Here is a 27,568-nt window from a genome sequence, read left to right as displayed (position 1 = left end):
ACACACACACACACACACACACACACACACACACACACACACAGCTTGTCTAGTCCCTGTAGAGAAGTACTGCCAATAGAATAGGACTCTCTGGAGCAGATCAATAAACATGACCCTATTGGCTCCATCCTGCCTAATAAAGCCAGGCGTGGGCTAGTAGAGGGGTATAAAGCCCTGGTGGTGGTGGTGCTCCATCCTGAATGCAATCAAATCCTCACAGCAATGCTCTGCTCCAAAATCCAGTAGAAAGCCTTATCCCCTGGACAGTAGAGACAGTTACTCCAACCAAAGCAGCCTAACTCCACTAAATCAGGGGGTGTCCCAATACTTTTGTCCAAATTTTCGATACGCTCACAAACGTATTTCTTAAATACAGGCACGCGGGCACACACGACTATCTATCCAATCACAGAGCGGCATGTGGTGTACCTCCAGCCAATCACAGCTGCGGGGGGCGGGGCTTGTGGGAATACAGGTGGGGGAAAAAACAACGCCGGCGCTCCGTTAGAAAAGCGCGTGACGGTCCCTGTCACCTCCACAGCACTGCAGCGCGAGATAATGAGGACTCCTCGGATCCGCAAGTTTACTGAGACAGACCCAATGAGACCGGTTTCGCTTCTTCACGCGGTGGAAGAGTCCGGATCGAGGAGCTAGCTCGGCTGCAGGGGCTCGGTTCCGCGGCAGGTCGCGAATGGACTGATTGGGTCTCTTTCCTTTCACCTTGCGGAGCCAGAAAGGTAAGACCGGTTTCCTAGTAACGCAGCGGCCGTGTGCCTTATTTTAATATGCTAATGAGTCTCTTCATTTAAATATCTGGGTTAAAAGACTGAATCAGTAGATTTATGGACCATTATTTTATTATACGTTTTTTACAGTAATACCTCTGCTGATTGACACTGTACATCACAAGTTTACAAAGTCATCAAATGTGATCAAAGGGGTTTCTAATTAAGCAACTAATTGTCCTTCTAATTAGTGACCTCATCAGCTACCTGATGATGCTCACACAGCTTGCATCATTTCCAAAGACAAAGCCAGCCCTGCCAACCGAGCAGCCACACTTGACCCTAAGGTCACTTGATGCCGAATGTGGCCTAGAGGGGTCTAAACACCCCCCAGCCCGATTCTCTGGAGTGAACTAATCATCCAGAATCAGACCCTGACCTCACTGATGCTCTCTCTTGTGGCTAATTGCAATCAAATCCTCCTCACAGCAACAAACTGTGCTTTTAATGAGTGTGATCAGACCCCCGGTGACGCTTGTATCATTTCCAGGAGCAATGGCTGCGTCCCAATTGCGTGATGATTACTAATCCTAACTAGTGTTTGAGTAGGAAGTATGTAGTAGAGATAGGAGAAGGGTCAAAGTTGGGTATACTCAGATATCTAAGACACAGAAGCGGTGGTAGTACACCTAGTTATACAGACTATACTTTTATATATAGTAGTAGTGTGTAATACGCAATTGGGACACAGCCAAACTTGACCCTTAGGTCACCACACCCAATGCTGAGGGTGGCCAAGAGGGGTCTAAACCCCCCCCATCCCCAGCATTAGGCTGTGGGGTTCTCTGGAGTGATGGAGCTCCATCAAATAGCTTGTATAATGCCCAATGCCAAGCGTGGTCTAGAGCAGTGGTTCCCTACCCTGGTCCTGGAGGACCCCTGCTCATTAACATGCCCTTCCTGAGTGGTAGGAAGGTAGGAAACTACCTAAATGTGCAGGGTTGAGAAGTACTGGTCTAGTGGGGTATAATCCCAGATCTGGGTTGTGGGTTTCTCTAGAGTGATGAAGCTCCGTCTGGTACCTTTGGGATGAGTTGGACTGTCAGAGCTAATCGGCCAACATCAGTGCACTGGAGAACTTGTGATGGGCCTACTTCTGGACGTGTGTGTGACAGCTGGTATCATTTATAAGGATAGAGCTTTGCCAATGGAGCAGCTGCAGAGGACCCTAAGCTTGAAAGCAGTGGTTCCAAACCTTGGACCTGGTGGATCTCCTGCCCTGCACATTAACAAGGCCTAAAATCTACTAAAAGTGCTGGGCTGGTGGGATGGGGGGTGGGGGTGGGGGTTTAGGACCAGGGTTTGGAAGCACTGGTCCAGAGTGTTTTAGTGAGGTTAGGTAGGCCTACTGATGTCAGGTAATTATGGTAGCTCTGCCACACCAACCCATTCCAGAAGTGTTGATGGAGCTCCATCATCATTCCAGAGAACACAGTTGAGCTCCACAGCTCAATGCTGGGGGGCTTTACACCCCTCTAGCCCATGCTCAGAATTGGGCATGGTGATCTTAGGATCATGAGCAGCTGCTCCAGAGCATCTGTTGGTCAATGCTTTTCTACTGAGATCATAGAATGTGTGTGTGTGTGTGTGTGTGTGTGCACCATAAAGTAGCTGAATTTCTCATTACAGCCATAACATTAAAACCATAACATAACATTAAATAGCATTGATGATCTGGTCCCAGTGGCTCCTGTTAAGGAGTGGATCTACATATTAGGCAGCGAGTGAACAGGCGGTTCTTAAAGGTGATGAAGGAGGAAAAAGTGACGAGCGTAAGAATCTGAGACACTTTGACAAGAACCGAACTGTGATGTTCTAGATAGACAACTGGGTCAGAACATCTCCAGAACATCAGGCATCAGGTCTTGTGGGGTGTTCCCGGTATGCAGTGGTCAGTACCTACCTAAAGTGCTGCAAGAAAGTACAACCGGTGAACCGGCGATAGGGTCATAGGCACCGAAGGCTTACTGATGCTCATGGAGGCCCCGTCCACCTCTCAACTTACAGGACTTACAGGATCTGCTGCTAACGTTAGACTTGCTGTCAGAGACCACAGCAGGACACCTTCAGAGGTCTTGTGGAGTCCATGCCTTGATGGGTCAGAGCTGTTTTGGCGGCACGAGGGGAACCTACACAAGATTAGGTTGATCACTATATAACTATATAAAGATGCATTATATGGACAAAAGTATTGGGACACCTGCTCATCCGGTTTCTTCTGGAAGTAGTGGTATTACAGGAGTTCCTAACCTCATCCCAAAAGTACTGGATGGAGCTCCACCACCATCATTCCAGAGAACACAGCTCTTCCACTGCTCCACAGCTCCTCAATGCTGGTGGGCTTTATTATACCCCTCTAGCCCACGCCTGGCATTATTAGGCAGCATGGTGCCAATAGACTCATGTTGATCTGCTCCAGAGAGTCCTATTCTATTGTGTGCATTTGCACATCTGTATTAGCAAAGGGTGCAACGTGAAGTAGCTGAATGCATTCATTAGAAGGGGTGTCCACAAACATGTGGACATATAATGTAGCATATCCATGTGCACTCTTCCTGCTCTAGCAGACGGTACCAGTGCAGGTCTAATGCTACGACTGCGTCTAATTTAGGACTAGGATGCATTGTAATTATAACGGTGACCTCCGATCTGCATCTCATATCTCAGCTGAGCATCAGCCAATCAGCACTAACGATACGCCGTTAGTCGAGGAACGTTAGAAGGAAACGTGTGGGATCGTCAGCCGGCCGACAATTCCGGCAGGAGTTGTTGGACCACGGAAAAGTTGTTGCCAGGCAACATGAAAGTGGAGCAGGACAGCGGAGGGAGTGTCCGGCAGCGAGCGAGCGTCTGTCATCTGCAGGGGAGGAAGTTGATCCTGTTCTGAAAGGCTGCTGATGTCAGCAGTGACGTCCCGGCCAGGACAGAGACAGGGGACGGACACTCACGGTGGGGACGAAGAGGGCTGGATGTGGGCCAAACCCCATCACACACATACACCCATAGACGCACACTCCTGCAGACAGCAACAGTCTCCGTGTGTGAGGGGGGAGGGGTGTGAAGGGCATACTAATTCACCTCACCTTCCTCCTCTACACATGCAGCGCTTACCTGCCTCACTTTCAGTCTCAGTCTGGACACTTCTCTCCTTGAAACTGTGCACGGACACACACGGGCAGCCCAGGATGTTAACCCCCCTGATGCACAGTCGTCCTGATGTACAGTCCTCAAGCAAATAACTGAAATTACGTGAATAAGGCCCGTCCTGTACAGCGTCTGTACAGTCGTCCCCTTTTAAATACCCACACCTCACAGTCTATCCTCGTTCCAAACTTTGCTCCCACCTCCACCCCGTCTCCTCCCTCTTCTTCAGACCACCACTCTATCAGGGGGTCAGGCTTCACATGCAGACCACAGAATAGACCTGGATGTGGGCCAATCCCTATCACACACACACATACACCCATAGAAGCACTCTCCTGCAGACAGCAACAGTCTCCATGTGTGAGGGGGAGGGGAAAGGGGGTTGGGTGTGAAGGGCATACTAATTAATACAATAGTTAATGATTTGTACGATATCAGCTTTAGCAGAACTGACATGGCAGAAGACAGCAGTGTTCCATCAGCATCCTGATATACAGTCCTCCTGATGTACAGTCCTCCTGATGTACAGTCCTCAAAATGTACAGTCCTCATGATTCACAGTCCTCCTGATGTACAGTCCTCATGATTCACAGTCCTCATGATTCACAGTCCTCCTGATGTACAGTCCTCTATGTGTACAGTCCTCTATATGTACAGTCCTCTATGTGTACAGTCCTCATGATTCACAGTCCTCCTGATGTACAGTCCTCTATATGTACAGTCCTCCTGATGTACATTCCTCCTGATGTACAGTCCTCCTGATGTACAGTCCTCTATATGTAAAGTCCTCTATATGTACAGTCCTCCTGATGTACAGTTCTCTATATGTACAGTCCTCCTGATGTACAGTTCTCTATATGTACAGTCCTCTTGATATACAGTCCTCCTGATGTACAGTCCTCAAAATGTACAGTCCTCATGATTCACAGTCTTCCTGATGTACAGTCCTCTATGTGTACAGTCCTCAAAATGTACAGTCCTCATGATTCACAGTCTTCCTGATGTACAGTCCTCTATGTGTACAGTCCTCAAAATGTACAGTCCTCCTGATGTACAGTCCTCTATATGTACAGTCCTCTATATGTACAGTCCTCCTGATGTGCAGTCCTCTATATGTACAGTCCTCCTGATGTACAGTCCTCTATATGTACAGTCCTCCTGATGTACAGTCCTCTATATGTACAGTCCTCTATATGTACAGTCCTCCTGATGTACAGTCCTCTATATGTACAGTCCTCTATATGTACAGTCCTCTATATGTACAGTCCTCCTGATGTACAGTCCTCTATATGTACAGTCCTCTATATGTACAGTCCTCCTGATGTACAGTCCTCTATATGTACAGTCCTCTATATGTACAGTCCTCCTGATGTACAGTCCTCTATATGTACAGTCCTCCTGATGTGCAGTCCTCTATATGTACAGTCCTCCTGATGTACAGTCCTCTATATGTACAGTCCTCCTGATGTGCAGTCCTCCTGATGTACAGTCCTCTATATGTACAGTCCTCCTGGTGAGCGGGGTTTAGAGAGGAAGGTGTGGGGTCGAGCAGCATCTCCTTGCTCTTGTGATTCATTTTACATCATGATTTGATTCACTAACGCTGTAATACAGCAGGGCTCAGTTATAACCCTCAGTTTATTGGAATAAAGGAGTTTAATGTAAGTCATATGTAAACACAGGTGAACGTTCACAGCTGGGCTTACTGTTTGTCTGAAGTGCTGATCCAGAGTGACCTGATCAAATCCAATCAAATCAAAGTTTATATATAGATAATATATATAGTCACATGACTGGCCGGTCACATGAAACAAGAGGATGAGGATATAATAGATAAATAAATACGAGAATAAAAATATGAAGAGGGAAAATTCAGATTCAGACTACTTAATTAATGCAGCTTATCCCAACTTTATTGCATTAATTCATTTTTTAATCGTCTTACCAAGTTTAGCCCCAACTTCCTCCCATAGGTCTCTCTCTCTTCACAGGGTAGTGAGGCATTAGTGCTTTTATTAGTGATGTAAACACAGCGTCGCTACTGTTGAGCTCAGAGGGTAGATTATACTGTATTTATGCTGGAATATGGATTAAATCTCATAATTAACTCTCATTCTCTTACACACACACACACACACACACACACACAGCTGCTCCTCTCCTAGCTGTTAGCTTAATGTAGTCCAGTGGCTGATCATCCAATGTTCTCTTAGAAAGTTGGTGAAGCTTTTTCTCTATTAAAGCTTTGTCGTGTTCGAGGCCAAAGCTCTCTAAACTACACTGAGATATTATACGAATGTTTTTATTATTATTATTTATTAGGCATATTAGCCCCCCCTAGCTGAAAAAATCAGAACGTTAACACAATTGTTTTGAATAGGTTGACACCACTAATTAGTATATATATATATATATATATATATATATATATACACACACAAAATACTTACATGTCTGAGATAACAGATTAACATACATAGGTCAGTGAAAGGTCACTGAAAGTTCAGTGCAGGGAAACAATGAGCAGCTGTACCAGTCATTTTAAATGGAAATTAAGAATTGAACTCAACCCCTCCTTCTCCAGGTCTTTAACCCCTTTAAATACCCACACCTCACAGTCTATCCTCATTTTCCAAACTTTGCACCCACCTCCACCCCACCACCACTCTAACAGACCACAGAAAAGCCGACCCAGACTCCTAATCAAAACACTTCCAAGTCCGGCCTCCTGTTCCACCTCACGGTGAGGGTCCGCACTAGCAAAAAGGCTATTAGCAGCATTTACTAGCTTGATAGCAGAAGGATTAAAAGACTGAGTCCACCTGAGGGCATTACAGTAAATATGACTGTTCTTCATATCATCTCCATTCAGTATTGTCCTGTCCTGTCCTGATCTACCAGTTTTCCTCTCTGTGAAGGTTGATGGATCCAGTGCAGTCCAGCCAAAGCTGTTCGTTCCTGGAGAGAACCACAGAGGCAGTAGGACTCCACCCGTCCCCAGTGTCCAGTCTGCCTTGCTTGACCTCCCCAATGGAGAAGGGTGGAAACCCTCCAGCTCTTTGCACCACTCAGCCGCACAATACGTCCCCACAGGAGCGAGGAAGTTCAGCGTCCAAGGCGTTCGTCTCCGGTTCTGTCAGCATCAGCCGGCCCAGGCCTAGTGTAAAACCCACCAGAACTGTGGACCCTCCAGCAATCTTACCCCTAACTCCAGTCACAACCATTCCTTCCCCCCTGCCCCATTCTCCTACAGAGCCGCCCCTGCCACACCTCAGCCCCCAAAGCTCACCGAACACCCAGCTGATCCCAAACTGCCTCCCCAGCTCCATCACGTTCCCTAACCCTCCTGCACAGCCCAGTCGGGTTACCCAACACTCCCCAAACACAACCCCCAGCCTTACCCCTAAATCCAACCCAAACCCAATCCCAAATCCCACCGCCCAGTCCAGCCCTGTTCTCCTGCCCAGCCAGAGCGCAGAACCGAGTGTGAGCAGCCCCGGCAGCACCGAGCACAAGCTTCCGCTCAAGAAGCCAGCCAGCGAGGACGATGGTTTTAGGTGAGTCTCTTTTTTTACAGCTCATAAATATTTACAGCGTTCCTGACGCTCTCCGAGGGTGTTGCCATAGCAATCATTTTAAGTTGTGTCTTGTCTTTTACATCAGTATGTTCTGGGTCCATACAAATGATGATGAACCCCTTCTTTGTTCTACAATAACATAATAATCCACATGCAACAGAACAGATCTGACATATGACACTATATAGATTTCATATATAAATAATATGTAATATTTAAAATATATTTAATATTAGTCATATATGGAATTACTTTATATATATAAGTTTGTGGACACCTGCTCCTCCACAGTTGCTTCTGAAATCAAGGGTAATAAAGTGAGGTTGTTGTCCCTTTGCTGCAGAAACAGCCTCTACTCTTCTACAAAGGCCTTACACTAGAATTGGGAAAATCATTGCTGTGAGGATTTGAGGGCATTCGGCCATAAAAGATTTAGTGAGGTACTAATAATGGATGATTACTTACAGATCAAAAATGTCACTCAAACCTGTCCCAGAGGTATTGGCTGGAGCTCCATCACTGTAAAGAGGTCAGCTCCACTGCTCCACAGCTCAGTGCTGCGGGGCGTCATAGGCCTCTATCTACTGGATGGCATTGGGCATGGTGACTTTAGACTTGTGTGTGGCTCCTCTAGAGCGTCCTGTTATATCGGCAATGCTTTTCTATAGTGATTAAATAAGCTTTGCATGCACAACTAAAGGCCTGTGTCAGTAAAGGGTGAACTCACTCACATATAGTGTATATTTTTGTATATCAGTAAAAAAAAATACTAACATCTTCAACAGCTTTAGGATCATGCTGATGCTCAACTTACTGGAACAGGGAGAACGGCGTCTCTGTCATTCCCACTCCGGGCCAGAGCGCTGCTGCTGCTACTGCACTATGGAGCTTTGGTGGTGGAGCTGCAGGAGGAGAACCTCTCTCCAGAACTGCTGCTGTGTAACGCTGCATAACCCATAGAGTCATATTAGTGTAAAATCCTGTAGTGTTACTCTACTGCCTCAGCCCACATGCTGCTCCACCTTCAGATCAAGCTGCATCTGGAGCTCTCAGCTTGCCCAGAAATGCATGTGTACATCTAGCTGTCCATGAGGGGGTGCTCAAAGCGTGATTTGTATTTACTGCAGTGGAGTGAAAGTGAATAGTGGGGAACACTCCCCACCTGAAGGGGGAGCCCAGGAGCAGAAAATACGAACCAAGTACAGATAGCGATACACAATCTGTCCAATCTGTCTAACTGCTAAATAGATGCTTATAAATAATGCCTATAAGTGTATACCATTTTATTTTAGTAAAGGTATCAGGAACATATGCAGATATTTTTCTTTGAAGATGAACCAGCAGGTTATAGCTGTGTCCAAACACAAATCAGATCAGGTTCCAAAGCCACAAATCTGGTTTGGATCTGACAGGAATGTGCTAACCCGCTCTCTAAATGGAGCCTGCGAGCGCTAGGCTGTGCTGTTTTGGGATGTGGCGTCTCTGGGGTGCACGTCTCAGCGGAGGACAAAGCGATTAGAGCGGAGACTGTCTGATTTCACACATCAGCTTTGCATATCTCCACTGTGTGTGTGTGTGTGTGTGTGTGTGTGTATGAGCAACAGAACGGGCTCAGAGCTCTGTGGCCACCTTGGCAGCTCCAGATCTCACACAGCATTCTGCACTCCGTCATCGTGGTCTCCTTTGCCAGGCGTGTGACGAAGAGCCCTGATGGTATTTACTGTGATCATGCATCTGCTCGTCCCTGTGCCATGTCCCTGAGCGCGCTGGACGTGTTACGAGAATCTACTGATCACAGGTGTTCTTCAGGGTTCCTCGGCACAGCCTTTCTACTTTAGGCCATGTCATACTGTACCTCACCCTCAGGAACGTAAATACAAGCAAGCCAACAGCTAGAGGAGCGCCATGCTGGGACCTCATACACTATATGGACAAAGGGATGGATGGAGCACCATCCATCATTCCAGAGAGCACAGTCTCCATTCTCCACATCTCTGTGCTGGGGGGATTTAGCTGTACCCCTCTAGCCCACGCCTGGCATTAGACATGCTGCCAACAGGTTCATGCTTTTCTGCTCCAGAAAGTCCTATTCTATTGGCAAGCTGTGTGTATGTGTGCATTTGCACATCTTTGTCAGCAATGGGTGCAGCTGAATGCATTTATTAGAACGGGGGGTCCACAAAGCTGTGGAGCAGTGGAAGTCTGGAATGATGGTGGTGGTGCTCCATCCAATACTTTTGGGATAAGTAGGGGGATGATGAGGTGAGGTGGGGTGGTGATCATCATTCAACATCCTGACCTCACTAACGCTCTTGTCGCTGAATGCAATCAACTCCTCACAGCAATGCTTCTCCTCCAAAATGTAGTGGAAAACCTTCTTACTCCAACCAAAGTAGGATTAACTCCTAATGAGCAGGTGTCCCAATACTTTTGTCCATTTGGTGTACTTAATGATGCCTGTTCATGACATGGTTCTTTCATTCTTAGGGTGTATATTGTCACATGGAACGTGGGCTCGGCGATGCCCCCTGATGACATCGGTGGCCTGTTCGGCCCTCGAGTCGGTGACGGGAGTGTTGACATGTTTATCGTTGGGTGAGATGCGTCACTGTTTCCTCTTAACTGTCCTACTGCTCTACAGCAGGCATGTCCAAACCTGCTCCTGGAGGCGTGGGATCCATGTGGAGACACCTCGAGTTTTAAGGGAGCTCCTAAAGATGTTAATTGGCTGGAGCAGGTGCACTTGTTGGAAGTCTCCAGGGCAGAGGAGCTCTCCGGGGCATTGCTGTCTGCTCTTGATCTTTTTTAAACCCTGTTGTCTCTCCAGTCTTATCTGTTCTCTTGTCCCTCCACAGGTTTCAGGAGGTGAACTCCATGATCAATAAGAGGCTGAAGGACGTTCTCTTTACAGACCAGTGGAGTGAGCTGTGCATGGACACTCTTAGTCGCTTCGGATATGTTCTGGTCAGTGCGGTGAGGTAGAATTCAGCTTGAGCTGGAATGGAGTTAATTCCATTGTCACAGCTTTGCAGTGTTCCTTATTGTGTTGGATAGATACTTTAGAGGGTCTGTCTTCTGTAATAGCTTCTGCTCAAACACAGATTTAAAAGAAGGCATAGACTCATTAACCTTATTAATGCTAATTTACTGAAATATGCTTAAATATAATCTTAAACCATCAAAAGTATTGGGACACCTCATAATCACTGAATTCAGGTGTCTGATTCAGTCCCATTCAGCCACAGATGTATAAACTCCAGCCTCTAGTCCTGCAGTCTGTCTTTCCTCCACACATCAGTGAAAGAACGGGAGGTTCTGAAGAGCTCACTGAACTCCAGCGTGGTTCTGTATGTAATAGGAGACACCGCTGCACCAACAGCAACAAGTCAGCTGGTGAAATCTCCTCCCTCCTCCCTCCTCACTCCTCCCTCCATCAGCTGTGAGTGGTGTTATTGTTGAACAGTGGAAGAGTTTAGGAGGAACAGCTCACAGAGAGCAGCTCAGCCACAGAGTGTCTGTCAGACCACGTAAAGTTACAGAGCGGGGTCAGGGCCGAGTGCTGAGCTCAGAGCAGAGTGCAGAAAAGCCTCCAACTGACTCAGAAACTGCAGAGCTCCAGACCTGCTCTGGCATTAATTAACATCAGTACAGAAACTGTGCACCAGGAGCTTCATGGCATGGATTTTCATGGCCAAGCAGCTGCATGCAAGCCTTACGTCACTAAGAACAATGCTTAGCGTTAGGTGGAGTGGTGTGAAGCGCACCTCACTGGACTCTGGAGCAGTGGACCTGTGTTCTGTGGAGTGATGTACACGCTTCTCTGTCTGATGCAGTCTGATGGACGAGTCTGGCATTGGCGAGGCCAGGAGAACGTTAGTTACCTGCCTGACTGCACTGTGCTAGCTGTAAAGTTTGGTGGAGGGGGGATAATGCTATGAGGGTGTTTATCAGGGGTTGCCCTACAGGCCCCTTAGTTCCAGTGACGGGAATCTTAATGCTTCAGCAGACCTTCTGGAGACATTCTGGACAGCTGATTACTTTCAACTCTGTGGAATCAGTTTGGGGAAGCTCTTTTCTGCTCCAGCATGACCGACTGTGCCCCAGTGCACAAAGCAAGTGCCTGGTTGGGTGAGTTTGGTGTGGAAGAACTTGACTGGCCTACACAGAACCCCATCAGACACCTTCGGGATGAACTAGAACGAAGATCTCCAGCCAGGCCCTCTCATCCAACATCAGTGTCTGACCTCACAGAAGCTTTTTCTGGACGAACAGGCAAAGCTTCCCACAGACATACTCCAACATCTAGAAGAAAGCCTTCTCAGAAGAGTGGAAGCTGTTAGAGCTGGAAAGGGGGACCAGCATATTTTAACACCTATGGATTTAGAATGGAGTGTCATAAAAGCTGCTGTAGGTGTAATATGCAAGTGTCCCAATACTTTTGTCCATATAGTTTATGATGTTGAATTTGATCAATATCACCCAGCGTTTGGAGATCTTGACCAGCTGGATTATTTAAAATATAAGATCTAGAAGCTAAAGTGTGACTTAGGAGGTTGAAGGAGTCTTGACAGTGATTGGAGGAGAAGGCTGTAAACCAATAGGCAGACAGGACCAATAGTGTCTAACTGCAGTTCTTACTCTGACACTCTAGGTGGCGTCCCAGAGGATGCAGGGGGTTCTGCTTCTGGTGTTCTCCAAGTTCTGCCACCTGCCTTTCCTGCGTGGGGTCCAAACCCAGAGCACTCGCACGGGTCTCGGCGGATACTGGGTGAGTCAGCAGCAGACTGCTTGGCGGGGGGCCGGGGGGATCGTTACGCCTCCGCCGCACCGGGGCCTTCAACAGTCACTTCTGATGTTTAACATCAGAGACGTGCGTCAGGCAGCGGCAGCTCGGTTTAGGGGCATCTTTGATGATCAGATGAGAAATGAGAGTCAAAGACACAGAGGGACAGATTAGGTTAGGGTGTGTGTATGTGTGTGTGTGTGTGTGTGTGTGTGTGTTGTCTATTTAAGCTAACCTAAACAAGGGTCCTGATATTTTAAAGTGTTTTTTTTAAATGGACCAATAAAAATGCTTCGAAATTACTTTCAGAGTGCTTCTGAAAAGTTGCTGTTTTGAAGATACAAGGTTGTGCAAGTGAGTATTTTGCCCATATTATCATTTTTAGGCATATTTTCTAACTCCAAGCTGGATAAACTTGATGCTTGGTTAATGGATGTAAGCATAGCAGGTGATGTGTGTCTGTGGAGCAATGCAACAAAACTAGACAGTTTCAGGCCTATGGATCAGTGGTATGTCTGGAGGAGGAAGACTGAAGCATCCCCTGAAAAGAACACCCTGCCTACAGTGAAGCATGGCGGTGGCTCTGTGATACTCTGGGGCTGCTTTGCTTTCTCTGGCACTGGAAACCTGCAGCATGTGGAGGGCAAGATGTATTTAATCAAGTATCAGGAAATCATCAGAGAAAACCTCCTGCCTTCTATGAGGACGCTGAAGCTTGGGCGTCATTGGGCGACTTTCCAACAGGACAGTGAGCCCAAGCATACCTTAAAAGTTCACCAAGGTTTGGTTTCAGAAGTCCTGGAAGGTTCTGGAGTGGTCGTCATGGTCGCCTGACTTGAACCCCATTAAAAACTTTTGGGTGGGTTTTGAAGAAGGCGGTTGCAGCAGCAAACCCAAGAATATCAGTAAACTGGAGGCCACTGTCCATGAGGAATGGGCTAAGATTCCTCAGGAATGCTGCCAGAAGTTGGTGTCTGGCTGTGCTTCATTGCTGGTCATAACATGTGTGTTGGTGTGGTGCAGTGGATAACAATAGTATCAGTGAGCTGCCACACCATGTGGAAGACTGGGGTTTGATTCCTGGGCTGGGTGACTATCCTGCGCAACACAATGAACCTAAATTGCAGTAATTTTTACATACTGTCACTATTAAAACAAAACCATGTATATCCAAAAAGTTACAGGCAGACCAAAACATTTTTTTAGATTAACATTTAGATTTTAATGGATGGTAATGTAAAACTTAACATCATATGATCATTTCTACTGGTCCATTATCTTTGTCTTTATGTACAGGACACCTGGTAAAAACAGAAAGTATGAAAAAAATTGAGAAATAAAAAAATATGAATAAATAAATATAAATATAATATCAATATATAATACACATTACACACACACACACACACACACATATATATATATATATATATATATATATATATATATATATATATATATATATATATATATATATTTTTTTTTTTTTTTTTTTTTTTTTTTTAACTTTACTGTCATTATACTTATACAGGCTTCTACAGTACAACCAAACACTCCAGTGCAGAATAGAAAGGACATGATACAATAGTGCAAGGACAAAGACAAGACATGGGACATACAATACAATACAATAACTTACATAAAAAAATATATAAATACAAATCTGTGCATATATATATATATATATATATATATATATATATATATATATACACACACACAATTTTATTTTTTATTTTTTATTTAATTTATATATATATATATATATATATATATATATATATATATATATATATATATATATATATATATATAAATTAAATAAAAAATAAAAAATAAAATTGTGTGTGTGTGTGTGCAACATACCCTGTTTACTGGTGTCACCATGGCTCTAGGGTTGTACTGCAGTCTCCTTTGAGCTGAGTGCAGTGAGATACAGCAGCTCTAACTACACACACACACTCACACACTCATACACACACTCCAGCAGTGCTCTTGCCTCCCTAATGCATTAGAGTGTGAACATTTGGTCTCCACTAATACCACATACACATCAGCTGGGCGAGGAGGATTTTTGCTGCACAGATTGGCAAAACACAGAAAAACACATTCTCCTACCCTTCCTGTTCCTCTCACCTCCTCCTGCTCCTCCAACACAGAGGCAGGCGGTGTTGGGAAAGCATCTTAGCTCTGTGATCGGCATTATTTGCCTGAGCGAGCCTGGCTTTGCATACACTCTTTAGCATGTAACTCCTCCACACTGCAGTGCTGCAGAAGGTGCTGGAGAAGCAGCGACTGTCAACTACAGTGACACACTGTGCTGATTCTGGATCAGCTGAATTCCCACAGGGGACTTACAGTTAGAATCTGCATTACTGTAATTGTAATGTAATAACTGCATTATTAGCTCAGACACCATCCTTCAGCTGTTTGTTGTTATATATATATATATATATATATATATATATATATTAATTCTGTCATTATTAATTAGGTTAATGTATATAGGTTTTCACATTCTATACATATGGGACATAATAGTATTACATATAGATACTTACATAGATACTTATAGATACTAATTCTCCCCTTATGCTGTTTTTTATGTAGTCATGATGAATGGACCAATAGAAATGCTCCAAAATGACAAAACTCTTTTTACATCAACTTCCATTGAAAGTTAAGAAGTTTTTTTTCCTCCTGTTAAGTTTCCACTTTGGAGATACAAGTTTTTGCTGTGTGACATATAATACATATGGCACATTAATACTATGGAAAAGTACTTACATATACAGTAGATACACATATAATCCAATACATAGGGAATTATTATTACATATACTAGTGCAAAAATAAATAAATAATAAAAACAAGCATATATATATATATATATTTAGGTATATAAATCCATATATAGATTTATATATATTATAAAAAATAAGTATATTATAAATTCTAAATAAAATAAAATAAATTATACTTAAATTGAAAAAGTTCAACTGTAATATTTTATATTCAATACCCATAAAGTGAGATATTTCAAGCTTTTTAAAATCAGTATTATATCAGGCTTATAGAAAGTATCAAGTATCTCAAACTATTACAATATTTAAATTATTAGAATTATTAGTGTAAATTAGTATTTAGACAGTATCAACATGAAAACAAAAAAAGACTTAAATGCATGTCATTAATATAAATTAAATTCTGCACAAAAATAAAACTCTTCACAATATTCAAATATTTAAAGATGCACTAGTGTACATGGTTTATGTTTCTATTCATCCACAAAAAAGTGCAGAATTTTTAACTAATATCAGGCAGCCTGCCATCAGCAGACGGAGCCAGAGAGAGCACAACTGGCCTTGCTCTCTCTGGGTGGGTAAGTGTCTCTCGCTCTCTCTCTCTCCTTATATATCACTTTAGTGTGATGCTGGGCGGCACAGGCGTCTGTTAGCCTTAGGGTCAGAGCTGGGTACCTGGAGCTTTCCTTCGAGCATGTTGGTTGTCTGGTGCCGTTTGCATCGGTGGCAATTTGAAAAGAGGCGGCATGCGTCAGAGGAGGAAACTGGGTAAATAATAATAATAATAATAATAATAATATGAGTATGTTGTATGTGTTCCCATCATGTCTTTCCTTTTAAATTTCATTTCATCAATAGAATTGGTCCATAATTACCAGCAGAACAACACAAAAAGAATTATTCATTTAAAATAATCAAACATGTTTTGTTTAGGAAACGAAAAGGCAGTCCGGCTCAGCTGAGCATGACCGGCATCGGCAGTGTTGGGCTGGCATGCCCCAGGGAGTGTATTTGTTTTCCTTCCTGTTTTGCTGCATTAGTGCTGCCACATCACTCCTGCCACCACAACAGCTCCTGTATTATTCAAATCAAGCCATTAGACTCTAACCTCTCACACTATTAGAGCTCCTTTCTCACTCACACTGTCTGTATTACTGTATCTCTCTCTCTCTCTCTCTCTCTCTCTCTCTCTCTCTCTCTCGCTCTCTCAGGGGAATAAGGGGGGTGTGAGTGCGCGGATGATGGTGTTCGGTCACCCTGTGTGTTTTCTGAACTGCCACCTGCCGGCCCACATGCGGAACCTGGAACAGCGTGTCGAGGACTTCGAGAGCATCCTGCAGCAGCAGCAGTTTGAGGGCGGAGCCGCCGTGGGTGTGCTGGACCACGAGTGGGTATCTGGGAGTGGGCGGGATAGGGGGGTGGAGCAGGATGACGGGTCTGCCTGCAGATGATGAGTGTTTTGTGCTTTGCGCTTTGATCCTGGGAGACTGAAGCCAGTGCTTCATCACGATGTTCGCACAGTGGTTGAAAGGTCGTGGCAAACAGAGTCAAAGCTGAGCTTGACCGAACTGCAAGTGCAGCAGTACGGCAATGCACAGCACCTAATCCTCGGTTAAGCAGCACTGCTCTCTTCATAGGAAAACAATGGCAGTCATCTGTAGGCAGAGCCAACGTTTACAGCAATTACAGCAATACAAAGAGTCATAGATAAAAAGCAAGGTCCATGTTAACCAAGTTACCCATCTGTACCCATACCCATTACGCATGCTAATACGAACCATCCACACCCATACCTATACCCATCCACACCATTCCATACACATCCATACCCTCCTGCCCATATCATCCATTCCTATATTCATATCCATACCCATCCATACCAACCAATCCAAGTCCTTAACCAACCATACCCATACCCATCCACATCCATTCATACCCATACCCACCCATACCCATCTATACCATTCCATACCCATCCACATCCATTCATACCCATACCCACCCATACCCATCTATACCATTCCATACCCATCCATATTTACACTCATCCATATCCATTCATATCCCTGCCCTTACAGTCCAACAGCTCAACGATGAACCAAGATAGGGTCACCAAACCCTGTTCCTGCAAAGCCATAACAAGATACACCCTGCTGATGAAAACATGATCCAGAGGTTTAAAATAAGCTGGTTTAATCATTCCAAACGTCCGCTCAGCCAAACACAGACCATCTGCATGAAGGTTAGAGTAAGAGTACTGAAATCCCACACAGTAACCCAAAACAGAATCAACCGCAGCATGAAGTGCTCTCTCTCTCTCTTTCTCTCTCTCTCTCTCCACTGCTATTCACTGTCCAACTGCCCTCCTTGCAGCTTGCGACTAATTGTCCATTAGCATGAAGTCCTCAGGGAAGGCAGGCGGAGCTGCTTCGGGGCCAAATGGAGACACTTTACCCTAAACATGTGTTTATTCTTCCATGCGGAATTCTTCATGACTTTGACGATTCTCTTTCTAACTAGACGAGCCGTGTCAGTACAAGCACACTGATGCGCTTTCAACAGCTTGTCAATTAAAAAAGCCGGTGAACGATGATATCACTGAACACCAGGACTTAAATCCACCAGTGATTTTTGGAAGTGCAAAAAAAGTGCAGAGTAGGTGAGATATTGTGAGCTAGACTGAGGAACAGAGCTCGGTTCCTCCAGGGTTCTCCTGGACGCCCCCCAGTCCAGACAGCACAGCGTGGAGGATGTGTTCAACTCCATCAGCAGCAGCAGCAGCAGCTCACCTGATTTACCATCATTAAGCCCTGATTTACCACCAAACCAGGTGTTGATCTGAGGAGAACTCTAAATAACACTAGACTCCATGAGAGAGGAGAACTTTGGAGATGTTCTAATGATGAACACAGTGATGAAGAACCTCCACCACTTTCTGTAGGAGTGTTATTATTAGTGTTTATTCTAATACCAGTGATTTACTGAACTGTAATTGGGCTCACCGTGGGTTTGTTTTTTCTGCAGTGTAGTGTTCTGGTTTGGTGACTTGAACTTTCGCATTGACGACTACGATATCCATGTGGTGAAGAGCGCCATAGAGAACAATAAACTGCCTCTGCTCTGGGAGAGAGATCAGGTGAGTCTTCCACTGGCTCGTGTTTCAGGAGGGACTTTTATCAGCTTGATTTAGGCCAGAGGAGTATACAGTTACAGGGGTGTCTTTGTAGACCCTGGTAAGGTAACCCTCCTTTTGGACACCTGGATGATTCTGTCCTTTGTGAAATCCACCAAATAATGCAGGTCCTATCTCTCTCATTAGCACTGTTGTTGTAATTAGTTGCTGCTGCCACAAGAGGCCACTGTATCCCCATTTTTAACAGTGGAGTCCAATCCCAATCGTTATGTAATAAATGGGACAGCAGTTGAAAAAACATTGGGCCTAGTTTACCCAACGTTCTTCAGAACAAATGTCTTCTTAAAGCCCTCTTACGAAGTTTTCACGAAGATTCTGGCATTTACAGACGTTTTCTTGTTTGGCCTTTATTCAGTTTGCAGAGACAAGTTCACATCATGGATCTGCTGTAGACTTTCTGTGAGGACTTTTCTCTAAGACAGTTCTTAGGAAGATTCTGGTGATCGAGGCCTGATGTCTGTATCTCTTTTTCCGTCATCTGCAGCTCAACATGGCGAAGAACAGCGAGTCTGTCCTGGACGGATTTATGGAAGGGCCTCTAAATTTTCCTCCAACCTACAAGTTTGATGTGGGAACACACACCTATGACACAAGGTGCGTGTGTGTGTTAATGTAATTGACTGTATGCAAGTAAGTAGGTAACTGTGCTCAGCAGGGGTGCCACCAGAGATTTTGGGCCCCATGAAAAGACATTACAATGGGACCCAACCCCCTGCCACCCCACCACACTTTTTTTTACCCATTTTCTCCACAATTTGTATCACCAATTACCCAACCCATACATATTACACACCCCCCCCCCCCCCCAACACATGCAATGCTCCTGACACTGGGAGGGTGAAGGCCGCCAGCCAGCCAGCACCTCTTCTTCCGAACTGCAGCCAAGCCCTTAGAATCATCCTACTCTCCCCTCATACAGTGCCCCTGGTGCCCACTGGTCAAATTGGTGCAAATGAGTTATGACCAGAGCTGATAACAGGAGCTGCATTTCTGTAGATCAGTGGCTTCATTCATGTGTGGTGTATTTTTAACAGTTGCGTCTGACTCTGACTTGGACTGTCAACCAATCCAAGTCCTTACCCAACCATATCCATACCTATCCATACCATTCTATACCCATCCATATCTATTTATATCCATACCCACCCATACCAACCAATCCAAATCCTTAACCAACCATACCCATACCCATTCATATTTGCACCCATCCATATCCATTCATATCCCTGTCCTTACAGTCCTGACTGTCTGACGGCTGGAAAAAACTTGAGTTATAAACTTATAAATGGCAAAATACCCCCCTTCCCCCAGTCGAACAGGTGCTACCAGGTGCCAGTGACTGCACAACCATTGCTGTGTTAAATCAAGGGTCAAGTTAGTGCCACCAAACACAAAGCATTTAACCATTTTAACTTGGACTTACTTTTATACAAATATATATATATATATACAGATAGTAAGATTCAATTCAGATGAAATGATCTTCACTAACGCAGCTGTTTCCGCCTCCTAAATTTCCCTATTCCCTACTCCCTACATAGTAGACTACATAGTTAGTGAAAAATGATGGCTGTTGTACCCAAACAGTGCAGTAAGAGCTGTTAGGCATTCAGCCCATGCGTACAAATCTCTGCTGTACATGTAGAGCACTGTCTGGCTGAGGTAGCCATAGATCCATGACTCACCCTCACCCCTGAGTGCTCTTAGGGAGCAGGGAGCCATTTGAGACCCAGCCTTAGTTCAATGTTATGACACACGTGGTTCATTCATGTGCTCATGTGGATTGTTTGAAGCTGCAGTTTCGTTCTGAGGGCAGATATGAATCTCTTACCCACATGAATGTGAACCGTCAGCTCAGATCTGAGCCAGAAAAAACATCAGGACAAGATTCCTCCAAAGTCTAAAGCGCATTCTTCCAGAAAGCCTGGTCTTGGTCTAGGTGTTATCTGGTAAACTTGATCTTTCTAGCTTATCTCCCAATAAAATCAAGCGTGTGTGGCCTCTTTCTGATGGTAGATGTTCTACCTTGACTTCAGCTGTGGTATAAGCATGTATCTACCTGCTGCTGTGATGACATATTAGGAATATCTGAAGCCTTTAGGCCCTGCGTCCTGAAGGCCTCAGATAGCTCTTTAGATCTCATCAGGGTGATATGGCGTTGTTAGGTGGTTGCTATGTTATCCCAGATGGTAACTATGATGTTCCTAAGTGGTTGCTAGGTGGTTACTATGATGTCCCAGGTGGTAGCTATGATGTACTTGTTTGTTGGGTGATGCAGTGTTGAAAATTGATTGCTATGATATTTCACATGCTTGCTATGGTGTTGTTTAGTGGTCGCTAGGCAGTTGCTATGGTATACCAGATGGTTGAAATGGTGTTTTAGGTGGTTGCCAAGTCGTTGCTGTGGTAATTAAATAAAATGTGTTCAGATATACAGTGTGTTCAGAGGTTTTATGGGGCGTCCTCATTTTTTCACTCTTTCTATATCTCTCCATAGTGCTAAGAAGCGGAAGCCTGCTTGGACGGACCGTATCCTGTGGCGTCTCCGTAGGACGGGCTCCCCTGTCCCATCGCACAGCGCCGCTCTGCAGCGGGGCCTGACCTCGTGGCTGGGTGGAGCTACGAGGGTGACGCAGCACTTTTACCGCAGTCACATGGGCTTCACCGTTAGTGACCACAAGCCCGTGTCCGCCTTTTTCTCTCTGCATGTGAGTCCAGTGGCCCCCTGAAAGCTGGACAGAGCCTCAAACTCAAACTGACAACTGACACAGCAGACAGCACCCACAGCATCTCTAATCCCACGTTTCCTCTCACTGCAGTTTCCCTTTAAGGTCAATCTGCCCCTAGTCCAGCTGGAGGTGGAGAAGGAGTGGACCAAAGTATCTGACGCTACAGCCAGGTTCACCATAACGTCTGGCTTTCAGAGGAGCTCGTGGGACTGGGTGGGGCTGTACAAGGTAAGGTGGGACAGTATACACTGTTCAGATAGAACTGCTCAGAAGCACACACACTGAGACCTAAGAGTTCAGGTGTCTGATTCAGTCTCATTCAGCCACAGGTGTATAAACTCCAGCCTGACTCAGTAACTGCAGCAGAGCTCCAGACCTGCTGCTGCTGGTAGAGCTTAGAGCAAAGGGGGACCAGCTCCATATTAATGCTTATAGACGGGATGTCAGAAAAGCTCCTGTAGGTGTAATTTATAGGCGTCCCAATACTTTTGTCCATATAGCATATCTAATAGTTCTCATTCTGAGATTATGGGAGAAATATTGTAAGATTAATTAACTTATTTGTAACTATTTTTTTGCTTGTTTAAGTGTTTTTATTTTATCTATTAAAAGATATATTCAATTATCGGTCAGTGGAGTAAGACACTTCCAGTAGATTTAATTACTTAGGAATAAAAACTAATAAGTTAATTCTTATAAGTTAAATATTCTTATAATTGTCTTACAACAATGTAAAAGTGAGAAGTATCAGATATTCAGACTAGATTAAAGAGAATATCACTTGCTAAGATTAAATTTTTTGCAGTGCTGTTGTTGTCCACTCACTACCCTGTCTATCACTGGTCAGTTTCTGACCACAGGACTGTTGTTTATGTTGTTGCATATCAGTTTGATCAACAATCCATACTGAGCTGATCATCAAAATCATCAGTAAAAGAGCTGCAACTGAAACTGATTAAATACTAGATATTAAGATATTTAGTCTGTGGCTCCGCCCCCTCAAATGATCAGAATCAGAGTCAGAAATACTTTATTGATCCCAGAAGGTAAATTGCAGAAGAGCAATTAGAGCAATTCTGGAGCGCTGAGGCCTTGCTGGGATTTGAACTGATGACCTCCTCACACTTGATGAAGAGCAGCAGTTAGACCGTAGGGCCGGTCTAGAGCTGTGAAACTACATTACGTAGAGTTCTGAGTAAATTTACCTCCCCTTCTTTCTCAGACTCAGAAATGTACACGGCTTCAGAGCTCTAGAGTGGAGCGACTGTCTAACTGCCTGCAGGCCAAGAGATTTAAGTTAGCATGGTGTAGAATTCAAGGATTCAAAAAGACTTTATTGTCATTTGCATTGCATGTGGTACATGGGGTGAGATCTCAAGGTCACAGTTACACCCAAAGAGCAATTATTAAATAAATGAAATCATATTAATAATAAAAATATAGAATATAAGAGGTGTAGGAAAGGTGGGAAAGCAGAGAAATAAAAAAGTAGCAGCAATCTGATCACAATATGAGATGAAGTAGCACAATAAAGTGTCCAAGTGTGGGTGTCCAAGTGTCTCAGTGTCCTCAAAAGTGTCTAGCAGGTCTGCTAAGTATATAGAAATATAAATGTAAGTGCGGTATCTCTGTGATTTGTTTTCAGGTGGGATTCAAACACCACAAAGACTATGCAGCCTATGTGTGGGCCAAATCGGACCATTCAACTCAGGTGGGACATAGCGTACAAGCCCAAAATGCACCCAAACAAAGAGCCTACTGTGCTTTTAGAGTTTACTCTAAAGACCTTATGATGTTGGAACCACCAGACTCCATTGTCTACCTCCTAACATAATCCCTCTGATTTTCTGTATCCTTTAATCAATCTTATTTCTGCTTCTAGGTGACATTTCCAGAAGAGGATTTACCTAGAGATGCAGGAGAGTACATCCTGGGCTACTACAGCAACAATATGAACAGCATTGTGGGAATTACAGAGCCATTCCAGGTCAAACCTCTAAACGAATTTCAGTAAAGACGTGTGAATGCCAGTCTAGGAGTGCCAGTCTAGGAGTCAGATGCCCTCTACACACTCCAACAGTCACATTTTATCTTAGCGACTATTTTGAGGTTGGACACTCGAGAAATGTCTAATTAAACCTACAGAACGTGGATTAGAGTGTAGAGTAACGTTAAAGCAGCATTATGTGAGAATTGGTATTTTTTACTCCTGGGCTCCCCCTACAGCTGGGGAGTGTAATTCACTTTTACTCCACAATAGTAAATACAAATCACGCTTTGAGCGCCCCCTCACGGGCAGCTAGCTGTACACATGCATTTCTGGACAAGCTGAGAGCTCCAGAAGCAGCATCTGAAGGTAGAGAAGCATGTGGGCTGAGGCGGTGGAGTAATACTACAGGATTGTACACTAATACTGTATGACTTGGGTTCTGGAAAGAGCTTCTCTTGCAGCTCCACCAAAGTTCTTTCAACACTACACTTGATTATGTGGTACAGTATTAGTCGTAGACTAAAGGACAGTACTTGTTATAGATAACAGCATATACTGTAGTGTCTGGATGGATGTAGATAGGATACAGAGATCAATTCTTTAAGAACTGGCCAACAGAAAAAGTCCAAAATAGAATAAAATAGGATTTACAGTAAATTTAAGAATTTAGGTTTTGCTAACAGACCCGATCCTGGGGCGTCTGAATATCGGAGCCAGTTGTGTTGGATCTGAACTTTCCAGGGTAGATCTCCAGGACCAGGAATCTGATCTATACGCAGCCATGATCTGTACACACATCCGTAGGGGTGTCCTCTCTACAGTAAGTTAGTGGAGAAGTACAGGTAATAGATGACAGTATATACTGTAGTATATAGATGGATGTGGCTCCTCCCTCCCCTGCAGGTCCAGCTTCCTGTGTGCACTCCTCCAGCCCCGGGGTGTCCCTCCGGCTCGGACAGTTCGGACATCAGCTCGGAGGATGACAGCACTCTTGTCCTGCTTGCCCCCAGCTCTCGCAGCCCCAGTCCCGGAACACGCTCCAGCAAACACCACCAACACCACCACCACCACAGCAACCCGCGGCGCCAGCGCAGCCGGAGCCCTGCTGTTCCCGCCCTCTCCTCCACCCCGTTACCATCACTGCAGTCCCTCAGCCTACGGCCCCGCGATGGGACCGCCCGCAGCACTTCACCTCGCCCCGCCGCTAATGCCAAGAAGGAGAGGCTCGTGTCCCCAGACGCTCTCACCTCACCCTCACTCAGCCCCCTGAGCCCCCGCAGCCCTCTCTCCCCTGGTAACGGGGTCAGCGCCCCCGAAGCGCTGGTTGTAGCCATCCTGGGAGAGCACAGGCCACCTCAGGGGCCGATTACTGGGGTTGGAGCTGCAGCCAGAGCTGGAGACGTGAAGCTATGACATCCCTCCCAGTAATGCACTGAATTCACCTGATTTAAAGGTGTAGATCATTTCCACATATATGATATACACTGAGGAGGCGGAGCTACAGTCTCTCATTAGGGTGAATATTAATAACGCTCTAAATGTAGGTATTGTGATATACACTGAGGAGGCGGAGCTACAGTCTCTCATTAGGGTGAATATGAATAACGCTCTAAATGTAGGTATTGTGATATACACTGAGGAGGCGGAGCTACAGTCTCTCATTAGGGTGAATATTAATAACGCTCTAAATGTAGGTATTGTGATATACACTGAGGAGGCGGAGCTACAGTCTCTCATTAGGGTGAATATTAATAACGCTCTAAATGTAGGTATTGTGATATACACTGAGGAGGCGGAGCTACAGTCTCTCATTAGGGTGAATAATAATTAATAACGCTCTAAATGTAGGTATTGTGATATACACTGAGGGGGCGGAGCTACAGTCTCTCATTAGGGTGAATATTAATAACGCTCTAAATGTAGGTATTGTGATATACACTGAGGGGGCGGAGCTACAGTTTCTCATTAGGGTGAATAATAATTAATAACGCTCTAAATGTAGGTATTGTGATATACACTGAGGAGGCGGAGCTACAGTCTCTCATTAGGGTGAATATTAATAACGCTCTAAATGTAGGTATTGTGATATACACTGAGGAGGCGGAGCTACAGTCTCTCATTAGGGTGAATAATAATTAATAACGCTCTAAATGTAGGTATTGTGATATACACTGAGGAGGAGGAGCTACAGTCTCTCATTAGGGTGATATTAATAACGCTCTAAATGTAGGTATTGTGATATACACTGAGGAGGAGGAGCTACAGTCTCTTATTAGGTTGAATATTAATAACGCTCTAAATGTAGGTATTGTGATATACACTGAGGGGGCGGAGCTACAGTCTCTCATTAGGGTGAATATTAATAACGCTCTAAATGTAGGTATTGTGATATACACTGAGGAGGCGGAGCTACAGTCTCTTATTAGGGTGAATAATAATTAATAACGCTCTAAATGTAGGTATTGTGATATATACTGAGGAGGAGGAGCTACAGTCTCTCATTAGGGTGAATAATAATTAATAACGCTCTAAATGTAGGTATTGTGATATATACTTTGGACACTGCAATGCCTCGTTAGATTAAATGAGATTTTTTGCAAAGTTTGTCCAGTTTGGCACAAATTGCTGCAAAAAAGCGCATTCTTAAGAACGATCATAAATAGTTTATATAGTATTAGTATAATAGTATTAATATACGTTATTGATGTGGAAATGATGCACACTTTTGTATCTGGTCAATTTAAATCATCACTTTTTTCAGTGTATATCTGAGATAACAGTGTGTGTGTTGGAGTGTCATGACCTCGTCCGCTCGCTGCTCTGACCTAACACTGTCTCCGAAGTCATGCTGACGGTTCATTCTCTGCACTAGAGGGGTGAAACTCCACCAGATCATCTACACATCTCTCTAAGTGACTGACCTTTCACCTGGCTCTCAGAAATGCTCATCAGCTGCATCCACACAATGTTGTTGTTTATGTAGAACAATTGGAAAGCCATACTGCATCTCTAGCCTTATTGCTGAGCCCACAGTTGCAGTGCTGTTGTGGTGAATGGGGTCCAGTTCCTCTTCTTCCTGTGTATGTTTATCTGTCTAGAACAGGGGCGCTTAGGCCTGGCTCTTGAGGTCTGGGGCCTGGTGCTTCTGCACGTTAGACCTGGGTGTGTTGGATCGGAACTTTCCGTAGTGGCAAAAATGATAATCAAGTGAAATCTTTTTAAATCTTAATCTTAAATCTAGTTTTAAAATTAGAATCTGTCTGATATTCCTGGTTTTTACCGGTTCTGGCTACTGAAAGCATGGTTTCTTGGCCAAAATCAGAAGCTAAATTATTTGGTGTTTCTTGGATTAAGCAAGACGATCTGCCAACAACAGACTTTTAGTTGATACAAGCTAAAATTTAAAATGAAGTAAATTTTTAATATAACTACAATTATCTCAAAATTAGAAATATTAGACGTTTAGACTGTATTTAAGAGGATTTCACTTGCTAAGAAGGCCTCCAGAACCAGGAATGAGCTCCTCTGGTCTACAATCAATACAACACAATGGTAGTGGTGTAAGCTTAGGAGTACTATCTATCTGTATCTCTACAGTAGGTTAGTCATTCACCCGCCGCTGAACTTGATCTGTTATAATATCTACTGTATCCAAGCAATAGGCTGTTGCTGGAAGGAGCTGATTGTAGAAACCCAGTCTAATCCCATGTGGTCATCTGCCGTGTTTTCTAGCGCTGTTTGGTTCTTGTGATTCGTGTGAGGGTTGCGTTTGCACTTTTCGTGGTCATTCTGGTGAACGTTGTGTCGTGTAAGGGCTTGAACACATATTTACTGTGTAAAATAAAAACAAATCCATGAGGGCGTGTCTGTGGCTTCTCTTCTCAGGCATCAAGAACTTACAGAACGGGCCAGGAGGAATTGTTGTGGCTTCTGTAGAACTTCAGGCAGTTTCCACTTTCTCTGCATGACTTCATTTTCACTATCTGTATTTAAACTAACCACCTTGCAATCACTTAGCAACACCATAGCAACCACCAAAAAAACTCTTAGCAACTATGTTGCAAGACCATAGCAACAACCTGGGATATCATAGCGAGCACTTTTCAACATCATTTCAACCACCTTGCAACCACTTAGCAACACCATAGCAACCACTTAGCAACACCATGGCAACCACCTAACAAACTCTTCGCAACCACTTTGCAAGACTGTAGCAACAACCTGGGATATCATAGCGAGCACTTTTCATCTTCATTTTAACCACCTTGCAACCACTTAGCAACACCATAGCAACCACCCTGCAACCGCTTAACAGCACCGTTGCAATCACCTAACAAACTCTTAGCAACCACTTTGCAAGACTATAGCAACAACCTGGGACATCATAGCGACCACTTTTCAACATCATTTCAACCACCTTGCAACCACTTAGCAACATCATAGCAACCACCAAACCAACTCATAGCAACCACTTTGCAAGACCATAGCAACAACCTGGGATCACAGCGAGCACTTTTCAATATCATTTCAACCACTTTGCAACCACTTAGCAACACCATAAC

The 27,568-nt window shown here is 44.4% G+C and overlaps 1 protein-coding gene across 1 annotated transcript; it reads left to right on the top strand.

Moving 5' to 3' along the window:
* The first annotated feature begins 475 nt into the window (after positions 1–475).
* On the top strand, positions 476–26,864 carry inpp5ja (inositol polyphosphate-5-phosphatase Ja). The gene is made up of 13 exons (XM_072658960.1): positions 476–737; positions 6,848–7,486; positions 9,995–10,102; positions 10,363–10,471; positions 12,159–12,275; positions 16,306–16,481; positions 18,119–18,230; positions 18,772–18,881; positions 20,785–20,995; positions 21,107–21,244; positions 22,662–22,727; positions 22,899–23,003; positions 23,910–26,864. The coding sequence occupies exons 2-13, from the start codon at positions 6,852–6,854 to the stop codon at positions 24,417–24,419; spliced, it is 2,397 nt and encodes a 798-aa protein (XP_072515061.1). The 5' UTR covers positions 476–737; positions 6,848–6,851; the 3' UTR covers positions 24,420–26,864.
* The last annotated feature ends 704 nt before the right edge of the window (positions 26,865–27,568 follow it).

The sequence above is a fragment of the Salminus brasiliensis genome, chromosome 16 (assembly GCF_030463535.1).
Source record: "Salminus brasiliensis chromosome 16, fSalBra1.hap2, whole genome shotgun sequence".
Lineage (NCBI taxonomy): Eukaryota > Metazoa > Chordata > Actinopteri > Characiformes > Bryconidae > Salminus > Salminus brasiliensis.
This window is presented reverse-complemented; position numbering and strand designations above follow the sequence as displayed.